This window comes from Microtus ochrogaster, unplaced genomic scaffold, assembly GCF_000317375.1.
Source record: "Microtus ochrogaster isolate Prairie Vole_2 unplaced genomic scaffold, MicOch1.0 UNK163, whole genome shotgun sequence".
Classification (NCBI taxonomy): Eukaryota; Metazoa; Chordata; class Mammalia; order Rodentia; family Cricetidae; genus Microtus; species Microtus ochrogaster.
The window spans coordinates 8,286-21,707 of NW_004949261.1; the positions used below are offsets into that span (position 1 = coordinate 8,286).

Here is a 13,422-nt window from a genome sequence, read left to right on the forward strand (position 1 = left end):
TGGGAGGCTGGGAGGAGGTGGAAACTTGTTTTTTTTCCTTTTCTCAATAAAAAAAAAGAATTAAAATAAAAAAAATAAAGAGAAAAAAAAAAGATTGAAGCAAGTACTTCCTAGAGATCATTCACTGTCGCCAAGTTCCGACTTCGAAATTTGCTATTTGGGAAATGCCAATTTTCTGAGAGGCAGACTGAACTTCCTAGCCAATCAACCTAGCCCGGCTCTCAGGCTGGTAGAAATCAGAAACAAATGGAACCTAAGAGTCTGTGTGCTGAAGAAGCCGGACTTCGGACGGGGGATGCTCCGAAAAAGGCCTTGGCTGACTTCCGGTAGAAGGGACAAGAGCGCATCCTTGAAACTACAACTCCCAGTAGTCCTCGCGTTGCGCCCTGGTAGACTCCAGGGGGGTGCGGCCGCCATTGTCCACGGCCGACGAAAGGCCTTCTCTTGGTCTGCAAGGGAGCAGATATTGTTGTCACTGAGAGACAGGCGGGTTTTGGGAACGATCACTGAGAAGCGGCGCCTGCGGGCGGCCTGCTTCAGTACCGGGGTGCGTCGAGCGCCTTGTTTCCTCGCTAACTCAGTGTCCGGTTGTCCTCGACCCTCCGGCTCCGGGGTCTGGGTGCGGGGTTTCTTCAGGCTGGGAAAGGCCGAGGGGGCCAAGTAGGGCAGGCCTGGAACTTTGTCTCGGTGCAGGAAAAGCCGGACGCCCAGGGTAGCAGCCCCGAGCCAGCGACGCCGCAGCGCAGGATCAGGGCTGGTGACTGCGGGCCAGGTAAGGCGAGCAGCTCCCTGAAAGCAGTGCCTGGAGTGACCCTCTTGTGGAGGCTAGGAACCGAGATAATGCCCAGTAGGCTCTCATCCCTTCTCTTCCAAGCAAGGATGCATGAAGGGCGTCAAAAATGACTTAGGAAGGGCCCGAGTTCTTTTCAACTTAAAGCGACACGGAGGTGCGTGTGTTGTGTTGTGTGGGTTTGCGTGCAGGGTTCTTGCAACTTGCTTGCCATGAGTTTTCGGAGTGTGCGTTTGTAGGATTCTTGCAACTTGCTTGCCTTGAGTTTTGGCTCAAATCACGAGGCATCTGAGTCTCTGTAAGCTTGCTCTTGGTTAGTGCCAAGCATTTCTCTGACACAAAGTCTCGGCATCCGTGCATTTGTGGAGTCTGACTTTGGAGTTTTGCCTCTGACATGACTCCAGGAGGGGACCGGTAGTCTTGAGTGTGGAAGGCCTTGCAGGTGTTTTTTTGTTGTTGTCTTTAACATGTTGACTTTAACATGTACATAGGATACCACCTTGATGTCTATGGCGATGAAAACAAGGATAAAACAATCACAGCACTGTTAACATCGTTAAAAAAAAAACAGATCAATGTTATATATGTGAAATACAGTAATAAACCGATTTAGTGGATTGGTTGTATATACAGTGTGCTGCTGTAACCCCCCCATTCCAGAACTTTTCATTACTAATCCCCCTCACCCCCAATCCTTCTGGCACAAATTTAGGAGTCACTCTGTTTTCCTCTTCCTTCAGCTTTGGAGCATTAATGTATGAGCATTGTGTACAGGTTTGAAGTGGAATGGATCTCTTGTAATGAGTGACGTACACATTTTCACCCTTAACCAGGGTTGGTCGACCCCGCCCCCAAACCCACCCCATTGTATTCATTCTGCCCCACAGTTTTGTCATTTTTCTTTTTCTTGTGTATGTCTGTGTTGGGTCAGAAATCCCCAGGGCCAGTAAGAAACCCTGTCTCAAAAGCCAAGATAGAGTCCCAACACCAACCTCACAGTCAACACAGACACACACACACACAAGAAAAAGAAAAATGACAAAACTGTGGGGCAGAATGAATACAATGGGGTGGGTGGTGGTCCCTGGACTTCCCACAGGGCAGGGAACCCTGATCGCTCTTTGGGCTGAAATCCCCAGGGACCCTCCTGTCTCTGCCTTCCAGGGCCAGATTACTTGCTTTCTGCTCACTGCATGTATTTACCACGTGGAACTCAGATGTCGTGCAGGCTCATCTCTCTAACTCTACTGTGTTATGTTTGAAGTGTAAATTCTAGTTTTTAAAAGATCGTGCTTCTCAGGGGTCTTTTGTTACCTATGTGGGCGGGTCTCTTTGTTCTTGCTAGCTCTTTTGTGAGAAAGGACCAATTTTGTCTTTTTTCACTTTGTCTTTAGGTTGGTGATTGCAGTGCTGGGCAGGGCCCTGGTTGATTAATTCTCAGGGATGGCAGCCATCAACCCGTGGCCCTTTTGGGGTGAGTCCAAATCTTGATTTTTCTGTACCTTCCCTACAGGAAGTGACCTACTGTCACTATAGGTCAGGGATTGCTGGCTTTGGGAGATAATAGAAGGCCTGGTTGTCTTAGTACAAAATTAGAATTGATGAGTGGTTAAGGGGAAATTATCCATAAAAGACAATATAAATTTTGTGTAGTTGATGGTCAACTTCTGAAAGGGCCTTGATGAGATATTCCAATAATTTATGGGACTCGTTAGCTGATAGTCATACAATATACACAATCAAAATGTTTTTTACTTCTCCTGTGTTTTAACCTTTATTCTTGCATTTCATGTATATAACATTGATCTGTTTTTTAAAAACCATGTTAATAGTGCTATGTGATTGTTTTAGACATCAAGATGCTATTCTGTTGATTGAAGTTTCTATTCTGCCCATCCCACAGCCATTCAATCCCAAAGAAACACACAGAGATCTACATTAATTATAAGCTGGTTGGCCTATTAGCTCAGGCTTCATAGTATCTCTTACAGCCTTCATTATCCCATACTGCTTGTCTGTGTTACCCATGTGATTTGGTTCCTTTTAATAGTGAGGCATTCTCATCTTGCTTCCTCTGTGTTTGCAGACTGAACCTTTCCTTTTCCCAGAATTCTCCTGTTCTGGTCACCCTGCCTATTTTTCCTGTCTGACTACTGGCCAATCAGCATTTTATTAAACCAATACAAGTGACAAATCCTTACAGGGTACAAGGCCATTGTCCCACAGCAGTATTCTATGTACATAAAAAATAAGTAATGTTGCATCTTATCAGATACTCATTCAGCCATTTAAACGATTCTGTCTTTAATAGCCCTGTTGTTAAATCATATGCCATAGGTGCTTTTCCTGTGCAAAGCCAGGTTATGTTGGCTTTGTCATATGCCCTTGTGTTACAAAAATATCTTTTTGTACACTGTGAAGATGTGCCTTTGCCAAGGTGACTTCTGATTGGTTTAGTAAAAGAGCTGACTGACTGGTAGCTAGGCAGGCCATACAGGTGGGACAGCCAGACAGGACCCTGGGAGGAAGAAGGGCGGAGTCTTGGGAGTCAGAAGAGACCATGAGACTCAGAATGAGCAGGATGAGAAGTATATACCTGAGGTATGTACTCGGGGCAGCACATAAATTGATAGAAATGGGTTAATTTAAGTTATAAGAACTAGCTAAACAAACTGAAGTTATTGGCCGAACATTTATAATTAATAAACAATCTCTGAGTGGTTATTTGGGAACTACTGCTGAGACACAGAAACTCCACCTACACCCTTGGACTCTGTATAGGGCTCTGCCATGCTCATTTTTTCTTATGTTACCTTTAGTTCCTGGGTTTTGTCACAGTCCTAACCTGAGGTTGCTCTGCAGGTGCCCTTATGGACCAGTCTTGGGGGATGGCAGCTGCTGACTCTTCTGCTTCCTGGGGTGAGTCAACAACCTCTATCCTCAGCTGTGCTGTCTGCCATGTAATATCCTCTGGCTTCTGTGATCTGCCATAGCTGGGATTAGAGCTGGTAGTCCAGCTCTCACTCTACAGAGTTAGAATAAAGAGGAATCAGAAAAGAGGACATCTCTAGGACAGATAACATGAGAATTAATGTCTAGACACTTAGGGCTCAGACCCAGAAAGGTTATGAAAAGTGCTTCCTCAGAGATGGTTCCTCATAGCATGGGAGAGTGGGGAGTCACATGTTGTCACCTTCTCCAAGTCCTAGTTCCTTCATCTGTGGGGTGAAGAAGTAGCTTTCTTCCTTATGTAGATGGTAAGAGCAGGGGCAGGGCATAGCCTTCCTCATTTCCATAGAGTATATGAACTTATGGCGGGAGGAGGTACCTCCATGACTTCTTTTTTGTTTCCTAGCTCTGTGCCCTCAGGATCCAGCATGGCACATAGAGGGAAGCCCTGAAGAGGAAGAAAGAAGGGCAGCTGGCCTCCCAGTAGCTCAAATCCAGGTGAGATAAAACGTCTGCTTTTTCTTGCAAGGTCAATGTGTTCCCAAGGATGAGGATCCAGGTTTTCCTTGGCCACCCTAGTTGATGTGGTTCCTTGAGAGACAGCAGCAAGAGAATAGGCCAAGGAGTCAGCCAGTTAGCAATTCCTGAATGCAGTTAGTTATCCATGATACAGAGCCTTGCTGTCACTCTGTCTGTCCACAGAGCTAGACACAGCTATGTCATCACTTGTTTTGGGGAAGATGAACCATACCCAGTTTGGCTGGCAGCCCTTATCCCTTTCCTCTCGTTCTTAACTCATTGTGGCCAGAGGTTTCTATCCTGCCCAATCCTGCAGCCATTCAGCCCCAAAGAAACAGAGGTCTACATTAATTATAAACTGGTTGGCCTATTAGCTCAGGCTTCATATTAGCTCTTAAACCTACATCAACCCATGATTCTTGTCTGTGTTAGCAATGTATCTTGTATCAGTGAGGCAGTCTCATCTTGCTTCCTCTTTGTCTGGGTGAGGCCTGCAAACTGAGTCTTTCCTCTTCCCAGAATTCTCCTGTTCTCATTGCCCCACTTATACTTCCTGCCTGACCACCCTGCCTATACTTCCTGCCTGGCTACTGGCCAATCAGCATTTTATTAAACCAATACAACTGACAAATCTTTACAGGGTACAAGATCATTGTCCCACAGCAACTCATGTATTCAGAACCAGATTCAGGCTGATGCTGTGTAGTATACTCCGTACTTGCTGTGAGAACAAGAACAGATGTGAGCCTTTACCCTGAGGACCTAACAGGCCACTTTCCAAGGTGGTTCACTCAGGTAATGACACTTCCCAGCTCCCTGGGGCTACACACACACTCTGTAGGATATAAGAAGATTGAGACATGGAGGGAAACCCTAAGCCCCACTGCAGCTCAGTTCACTGATGCCTTGGGAGATGAGACAGTCTGCATAGAGGTCAGTAGGGGTGCAGAATTATGGAGGTGGAGGTTACCTTGAATAAGCCAAGAGGTAAAAGGAAGGCATCGGATGGGTGCATCCTGGTAAGCAAGGGTCTGGCCTGCCCGTTGCCCCGCAGGTATGCTTGAGAGCTGGGGTGTGCTATATGACTGATGTCTGCATACACACTGATTTTAGGTAGGAGAGGCTAGGAGAGCCCAGGTGGACCTGCATGCCTGCTGCAGAGCTAGGAGCCTCAGAATTGTCAGCAGGAGGCACTGTGAGGCAGAACATGGCTGGAAAGGTGTGTGTGGTGGAGACTGTGCGAGAGGCTGCTGCTGTCAGAGGCTCCAGTCTGATCAGGGCCTGGGAGCTGGAGAGGAGAGTTAAGGTCAGAGAGACAAGGGAGTCCAGCAGGGGCTTTGGGACCAGGAGAGCACTAAGGGAGCTCCCCAGAGAGGACAGGAGGACAGCAGTGTTGGTGTGGCTTAGTGTCACTGCTTCCTTTCTTGCTTAGGCCTTCATCAGAAGCAACCACTTGTCTTTTTTTTTTCCCTTTTAAAAATTTAATAACTATTGCGATAATATCTACATACTAGAAAGTTGATCTACATACTTAAAAAGTTACACAGTTTATTGGTTTGTAAAATAGTCACAGAATGGCGCTTCCAGCCTCTAATTCTAGAGCATGTTTGTCACCACAAGAAGAAATCTCGTATCTATTAGTAGTCTCTCCCTTTCTCCCTACTTCCAGGCCCTGGCAACCACTATCAGTTCTCTAACTCTGGATTTGCCCATTCTGAGCTGCCCAGTATGGGTGCTTGGGTCCAAACATGGTCCTCATGATAGAACAGCACACGTGTGCTTTATTGCTAGCGTGTGTTTAAATGCCGAGCTCTCTTGCCAGCCTCTATGGATCAATATGTATTTCTGAATGCCTTAGAGTTTCTTTTCACAATTCAAGTACAGTTGTTTTTTCTTGTTTTCAGTTTCTTAATTTTTGATGTTTCTAAATGATAACTTTTAGAAATTTATTTTTAAAAAATTAATTAAATTTGCATTTATTCCATTTACCCCCTGCTATGAAAGGTGGGGAAAAAATAGTTTCAATGTTTCGGCCTTATACTTATAAGTTAAAATAGTGTAACAGTGAAGCAAGCAAATATGAGCTACTAAGATATAAAATGTTCTAAAATAATGTCTCTATTAACTTCATGTCTTTCCTCAAATTAAAAAGAAAATAATAAAACCTCCTACAGTGTCAAAGCTGACAGGTGAGCTGCATTGATGTGTGCTGTCACCTCATGGCAGCACCGTTGTCCCCAAGAAGCAGAGGGCCCGAATGGAGTGGTGCAGGGTGATGGTTATCTGGCATCAGACTTTGGTGGCCAAGGCTCACTGCTGTCACAATGCGAACATCATTTTCAGATCCTATAACAAAATCCCCAGCAGTGAAGATAGTCTAGGAAGACTAGATGGGTCCCGGGTCAGTGTCAGGGGAGCAGAGTTAGCGATAATCAAATGCTGTGAAGAAGCCTGGTTAATTTCTGTGCTGTACCCGATGGTTAACTCTGTGAGAGTTTCTGAAAATGACTAGTTATTGCTGAGAAAAATAAAGCAATTGAAATAACAACACCTTGTAATGTCTGAAGAGTTGTGATTTCTGAGAACATGTTCCTGGCCCCCTTCCCAAATTACGGCTTTGGAATTTTCCCTGTTGGAAACTTGGACTTGAATTTTGAATTGTTTTTGCTTTTTGAGATTGGATCTTACTGTGTAGTCCTGGTTAGCCTGGAACTTGCCTATGTAGACCAGGCTAGTCTTGAACTCATAAGAGATCCTTTCCCTCTGCCTCCCAAGTGCTGGGATGAAAGGCATTCATTACTATGGCCAGCTGTGTCTTCTTAATTAAGCAGGATCTTGAGGAAGGTAGTGGACCTGCTGTCCCCATATAGGTCTTTGCAAGTTAAATAATTATTGAAATAAATATTCACCTGATGGAAACATCACAAGCTGCCATCTCTCAGCTGAATTCATTCTTGGAAATATATCAGTAAAATTTCATCCAGCCAGATCCTAGATACTGTTCTTTCAAGGAATAGGGGAAATATATTAGTGATAATATCATAATAATCCAGTTTGCTTAAAAATAACCTGGGAACCTGTCCAAATATGGAAATGCTCTCTATACTGATCCACTGAGAATTTTTGCATGACATGGCAAATGAGTGGTATGTTCTAATCATGTATGATCATCATGGGTGAAGGGTGACTGTGTTTTTTTTGTTTTTGTTTTTTTTTTTTCCAAAGAGCTTGTGTTAAAATGCTAATAGTAGCCAGGGATGGCATGCCTATAATCCCAGCACTTTGGAGGCTAAGGCAGGAGAACTATGAGTTTGAGGCCCTGTCTTAAAAAAGAAAAAAAATAAAGGCTGGGATGGAGTGCTGGCTCTGCCTACAGAGCACTTACTGCCTCTCAGAGAACCTGAGTTTGTTTTCCAGCATCCGTGATAGGTGGTTCACAACTACGCATGACTTCAGCACCAGAGGGTGTGATAACCTGCTGTGGATTTCGGGGCACCGCACACCGTGGCCTATAGTCACACAGACACACATACATAAGTAAAAAAAAAATTAGTCCCTAAAAACCAACAAGTGGAAGACTGGTGAGATGGCTCAGCTGGTGGAGTGCTTGCAACCCAACAGTCCGCAACTGTGCCATGGCACACACACAATAATAATACATTAAAAATATAAAAGAGCCCGGAACAAAACATAAATAACAAAAGGTAATTAAGAAAAACATTGTGAATGCCACAGGTTCCATGAAGGCACAAGTTCAGGTAGTAACCTTTCTAGGCAGACAGCTAAAACCTAGTTTATCAAACTTAGGTCCATGGTTTAAATGTAGGAAGGGCTTTAAAATTTGAAGTAGTATGTGCAAGAATGTTTTTATGAGTTTGAGTGAGGCACCTGCAAGTCATTCCACTGTAAGACTGGGCCTGTGAACATTGTGTTCTGCAGTCTCACTCCAGTGCCTCGGGTACTGTTGAACCCTACATTTCCTCCCTGTTCTTGGTGCGGAGGGCTCCATCTCCATAGAAACTGCTGCCTACCACCATCTAGTATCACTTTCAGAAGCTTCTGGGCTTTTCATTTGCAGTCCTAAAGATGTCTGTCTTCTCACTTAACCCTGAGGTGAGCCGTCCTGTGATTTTGTGACCCCAACCCGGTCTGTTCACCAGGAGGACTCACTGTTTTTCCAGGCCTAGTTGGATATTTAGTTTTTAATTCTAAATTATTTTTGGCAAGTTCTGAAATTACAGAAAAGAGTAAAGATGAATAAAAACACCATCTCTGAATAAACAGCAATTTTGGCTGGGTGTGGAGGCACGTGCCTTAAATAACAGCATTAGAGAGGCAGAGACAGACAGATCTCAGTGAGTTCAAAGCCTGCCTGATTTGTGTATTGCACTCCAGGTCAGCCAGGGATACATAGCTCCTTTCTCAAGGAACAAATGAAAAACAAACTAAAACCAAAACAAAAAAAAAAAAAACCCTTCCCCAATAAAACCCAATAGTTTTATCATGTCCGCTCTATTCCAGTCTTTATGTAGTCCTCAGTCTGTCAGAGCTATTGAGCTTGGGTAGATTCCTTGTGTACACAGTTCATCTCTATAAGTACAGTGTGTAGGCAATGCAGTCTCTTTTCTTAAAGCAATTCCACAAGTAGCTTTGAAAGAGCTGGTTTTTTTTTTTTTTTACTTCATTTTATGTGTATGGGTGTTTTCTACCTGCATGCTGTGTGTGCTCCAAGTGCCCTCTGTGGAGGGCAGAGGAGGCTGGCAGATCCCCTAAGACAAGTTACTGGTTCTGAGCTGCCATGTGGAAGCTGGGAGTTGAAACCAGGTTCTATGCAACAGCAACAAGTGCCCTAAACCTTTGATAAATTTTGAGGTCTGTTCTCATTGGTAGACAAACAGGTCAGGTTTGTTTTTCTTCTGTACTACCTTCAGAAAGTTACAGTCTAGTTTATTTATGCATTGGTTCCCCAGCTCTCTCCACATATTCTCCTTGCCATGTCAGCCTAAACTGTGCCACTGCCCCTGTTACCTCACTTCGTGTACGTGTGTAACTACTTTCTTTTTTTTTAATAATTTATTTATTTATTGAGGATTTCTGCCTCCTCCCCACCACCGCCTCCCATTTCCCTCCCCCTCCCCCGATTATGTCCCTCTCCCTCATCAGCTTGAAGAGCCATGTATGACCCTAGAAGCAGAACTTTACTGGGTCTTGGGATTTAGGTTCTATTTTTCTGATGTTAGTGTCACCATGCTGGTCTCCAAAGACTGAAGGCACTGCTCAGTATCCATTTTGGGAGAAATACACCCATTTTCTTGAATCTTTGGTAACGTTTAGCATCAAGTTTTATTATGATGATGAGGATGATGATCGCGAGTTCAGAAAGGTACATTGCATTACTTTAGTTTGGATGTATTCGATTGCTTGTGAGGCTGATATCTATTTCCATCCCTTTGCCTCATTCTCCTTAACTCCCAGATTTCTAGCGACATCCTTCTCCACATGCTTTCTGGGTCCTGAGTATATACGGACAATCATATATAAGATAATATGAGTTATCTTCTGTTTGTCTTATCTCTTGCCAGTTAAAATGATTACTGATATTTTGTCAAATATATGTGTTTGCTCATGGCTTATGGCTTTGCATCTTTTAAGATACCTTGTATTCTTTTAAAAAGTAGTTCTGGCCTTTATATTCTTTCTGAGGTCTCCTGCTGGATATTGAGTTTCTTAGATAAACTAGCTGCCGGACTTTCTTTCTTTGTAGAGTTGGGAGCCCAGGAATCTCTACCCCCACTGAACTCTTTGTATCCACTAATTTCTGGCCCATCTTTTCTTCACAGCCCATGAATTCTTCTTTTCTAAAACAGCCTGTCCTGAAGCATCCTGTTCTGCTTTGTATTACAGCCACTCCAGGCTGAGAGCCTGGGAAGAGGTCTTGCAGGTGCTCGAAAGCTAACTCAATCGGCTGTCTGCATTTTTGCCCCTTGTCCACCCTGTTGTGTCTTTACCTGTGTGGCAGATGTTCCTGTCTCTTATCTGTTGTCACCTAGAAAGGTCTGTGGGACTGCTTGAGTCTTGCTGGGCTACTGCCCCACAGTTTTGCCTCCAGATTGCTCCCCCCTATCCACCCTCTCTGCCTCCTGCTTTTCTGCCAATCCCATGGGTTCCATGGGCCTGTGGGCTAGGATCAGTTACTTAGTTTTGCCTTCAATTTCCTTAATGCAAAGTGACAGGCCTTCCCACCATCTTTGTCAGACTGAAGATGTCTCAGCTCATTAGTCAGTCTGAGAACCTCCCACACTCTTGAGCTTAGAGGGCCTGTGGGAGTTTTGCGCATGTATCTAAGTGACTGCTGCTGGTAGCACTGTCTACAGGCTCAAGTGGCTGGTCATGTTGTCCTGAGCACAAGCTTATGCCCCAGGTCTTCCCAGGCTGATTTCTTGCCCACCTTTGCTGTATTGTTTTGGGAGGAAAGAGTCACTACTGTGGTCCTCCTGCAGGTGGCTCCTGCCCCACTGCAATCTTGCACACTGTGTGGGGGTAGGGGTGTAGGACAGGGAAGCCTATGTACTATTCTTTGCTTGGTTAGCATTGTGACTGGAATGTGGAAAGTTCATGGTGCTTATGGTCTGTTCTTTTCATAGGATGGGATATTTCCTTTAACTGAAAAATACTTTATGTGTTATAAGTGTTTTGACTGCATAGATGTGCATGCAGCACATGTGTATCTAATATCCTCAGGGCAGAAGAGGGCATTGAATTCTTTAGAAGAGAACGGCACAGCTGGAATCCTCCATGTGCATGCTGAGAATCGAACCAGAGACCTCTGGAAGAGCAGCAAGTGCTCTCTCTCTCTCTCGTTTTTTTAATAGCTTGGCCATATTTATTTATTTAATTGTATTTTATTTATTTATTTATTTTTCTGAGACAGTGTTTCTCTGTAATAGGGCTGTCATGGAACTAGCTCTGTAAACCAGGCTGGCTTTAAACTCACAGAGATCCGCCTGCCTCTGCCTCCCGAGTGCTGGGATTAAAGGCTGCGCCACCACCGCCCGGCTTTGTTTATTTTTTTAGTCTTCTCTCTTTCTTCTCCCTTCTTCCCTTACAGTCTTCTCTCCCCTCTCCTGCAGATCCACCCCCTCTGCCTCCCCTCTGAAAAGGGCAGGCCTCCCAGGCACATTCACCAGACACAGCATACCAAGCTACCGTTAAGAAAAGACATATACAGTCACATCAAGGTTGGATGAGGTAACCCACCAGGAGCAGAAGCATCACACAAGTAGGCAAAAGGATGAGAGACATCCTGCCCTCCCACTATTAGGAATCCCACAAGAATGCCAAGTTCCTCAGCCATAGCATATATACACTGCATATTCAGACACTGATCTGTAAGGACCTGGGTCAGACCCCTTCAGGTTCCCTGATCTCTGCGAGTCCCCATGAGTCCCAAGTCAGTTGATTCTGTGGACTCTGTTTTCATGGTGTCCCTGACCCCTCTGGTTCCTCAGATCACTCCTCCCCCTCCTCTGCAGGATACCCTGAGCTCTGCCTAATGTTTGGCTGAGGGACTCTGCATCTGTTCCCATCCGTTGCTGGATGAAGTCTCTCTGATCTTTTTAATTAAAAAAAATTTTAAATTTAGTTTACATACCAACCACAATTTCCCCTCCCTTTTCTTCTCCCATCCCCTTTCCCTACCTCCTCTGTATCTCACCCATCCCACGCCTCAGAAAGGATAGGGCCTCCTATGGGAGTCAACGTGGCATATCAAGTTGAGGCAGGAACAAGTCCAAGCTCTTCCCATCTGCATCAAAGCTGAGTGAGGCATCTCACCATAGGGAATGGATTCCAAAAAGCCAGTTCATGCACCAGGGACAGATCCTAGTCCTACTGCTCGAAGTCTCAAAAACAAACTAAGCTACCCAACTGTCACCCCTATGCAGAGGGCCTAGGTTAGTCCCTTGCAGGTTCCCTAGCTGTTTGTTTAGAGTCCATTAGCTATACTCTCTGGTCTTTTTGATTAGGGTTCTACTAGGCTCCAGTCCCAGAACACTGCAGGCAGGGCACACTGTAGGTCGAAGGTTTTGTGCTTGGTTTGGTATCCCAGTCCTACTTGAGGCTCCGTGTCCCCTGTTACTATGAGGCTGCTAGATTTGCTCTCATAGATTCCATGATGTTTTCATTGCACTAGGTTTCCATCTTGCCTCTGAAATGTCCCTCAATTCCAGTTGTTTCTTCCAGTATTTTCTCCCTCGGATCTGGTTCCTTCTGTTTCCAACCCTACCCAACCCCAGTCCAACCTGAAAATCTATTCTATTTCCCTTGTCCAGGGAGGTCCTTGCATTTTCACCTTAAGCCCTCCTTGTTACTTAGCCTCTCTCGGTTTTAGACTGTAGCACGATTATTTTTGCTTTACAGCTGATATCCACTTTTAGGTGAGTATATATCATGTTTGTCTTTCTGGGTCTGGGTTACCTCACTCAGAATGATTTTTTTTCCTAATTTCAGTCATTTTTGCCTGCAAATTTCACGATGTCATTGTTCTATCTGTCTGTCTGTCTATCTATCTATCTATCTATCTATCTATCTATCTATCTATCAATCATTTTTTTCTCTGTTCCTCTCCCTTTCTCCCCCCTCCCCTTCTACTCTCCTCCATGGTTCCCATGCTCACAATTTACTCAGGAGATCTTGCCTTTTTCTACTTCCCATGTAGATTAGATCCATGTATGTTTCTCTTAGGGTCTTTATTATTATCTAAGTTTTATGGGATTGTGAACTGTAGGCTGGTTTTTCTTTCTTTTATTTCTAAAAGCCACTTATGAGTAAGTACATATGATAATTGTCTTTCTGGGTCTGAGTTACCTCACTCAGTATGATGTTTTCTCGATCCATCCATTTGCCTTCACATCTCAAGATGTCATTGCTTTCTTCTGCTCTGTAGTACTCCATTGTGTAAATGTACCACATTTTTCTTATCCATTACTTCGATCGAGTGGCATTTGAAAAGCAAAGGACATGGTCAACAAGACAAAACGGCAGCTACAGAATGAGAAAAGATATTCACTAACCCCACATCAGACAGAAGTCTGATCTCCAAAATATATAAAGAACTCAAGAAATTGGTCATCAAAAGAACAAATAATCTAGTAAAAAAAAAAAAA

The 13,422-nt window shown here is 44.3% G+C and overlaps 1 protein-coding gene across 2 annotated transcripts in view; it reads left to right on the forward strand.

The window, feature by feature from the left end:
* Positions 1-406: 406 nt before the first annotated feature.
* The window catches only part of Znf606 (zinc finger protein 606), a 27,443-nt gene continuing 14,427 nt past the window's right edge, over positions 407-13,422 (forward strand). The window contains exons 1-5 of one of the 2 annotated variants that reach the window (XM_026778457.1): positions 407-547; positions 694-772; positions 2,185-2,264; positions 3,653-3,709; positions 4,146-4,237. In XM_026778457.1, the coding sequence (XP_026634258.1) occupies positions 2,234-2,264; positions 3,653-3,709; positions 4,146-4,237 (180 nt within the window). In that variant the 5' untranslated portion in view covers positions 407-547; positions 694-772; positions 2,185-2,233. Of the gene's footprint in view, positions 773-2,184; positions 2,265-3,652; positions 3,710-4,145; positions 4,238-13,422 lie in introns of both variants that reach the window. The other variant, XM_005372037.3, reaches the window with a different exon arrangement.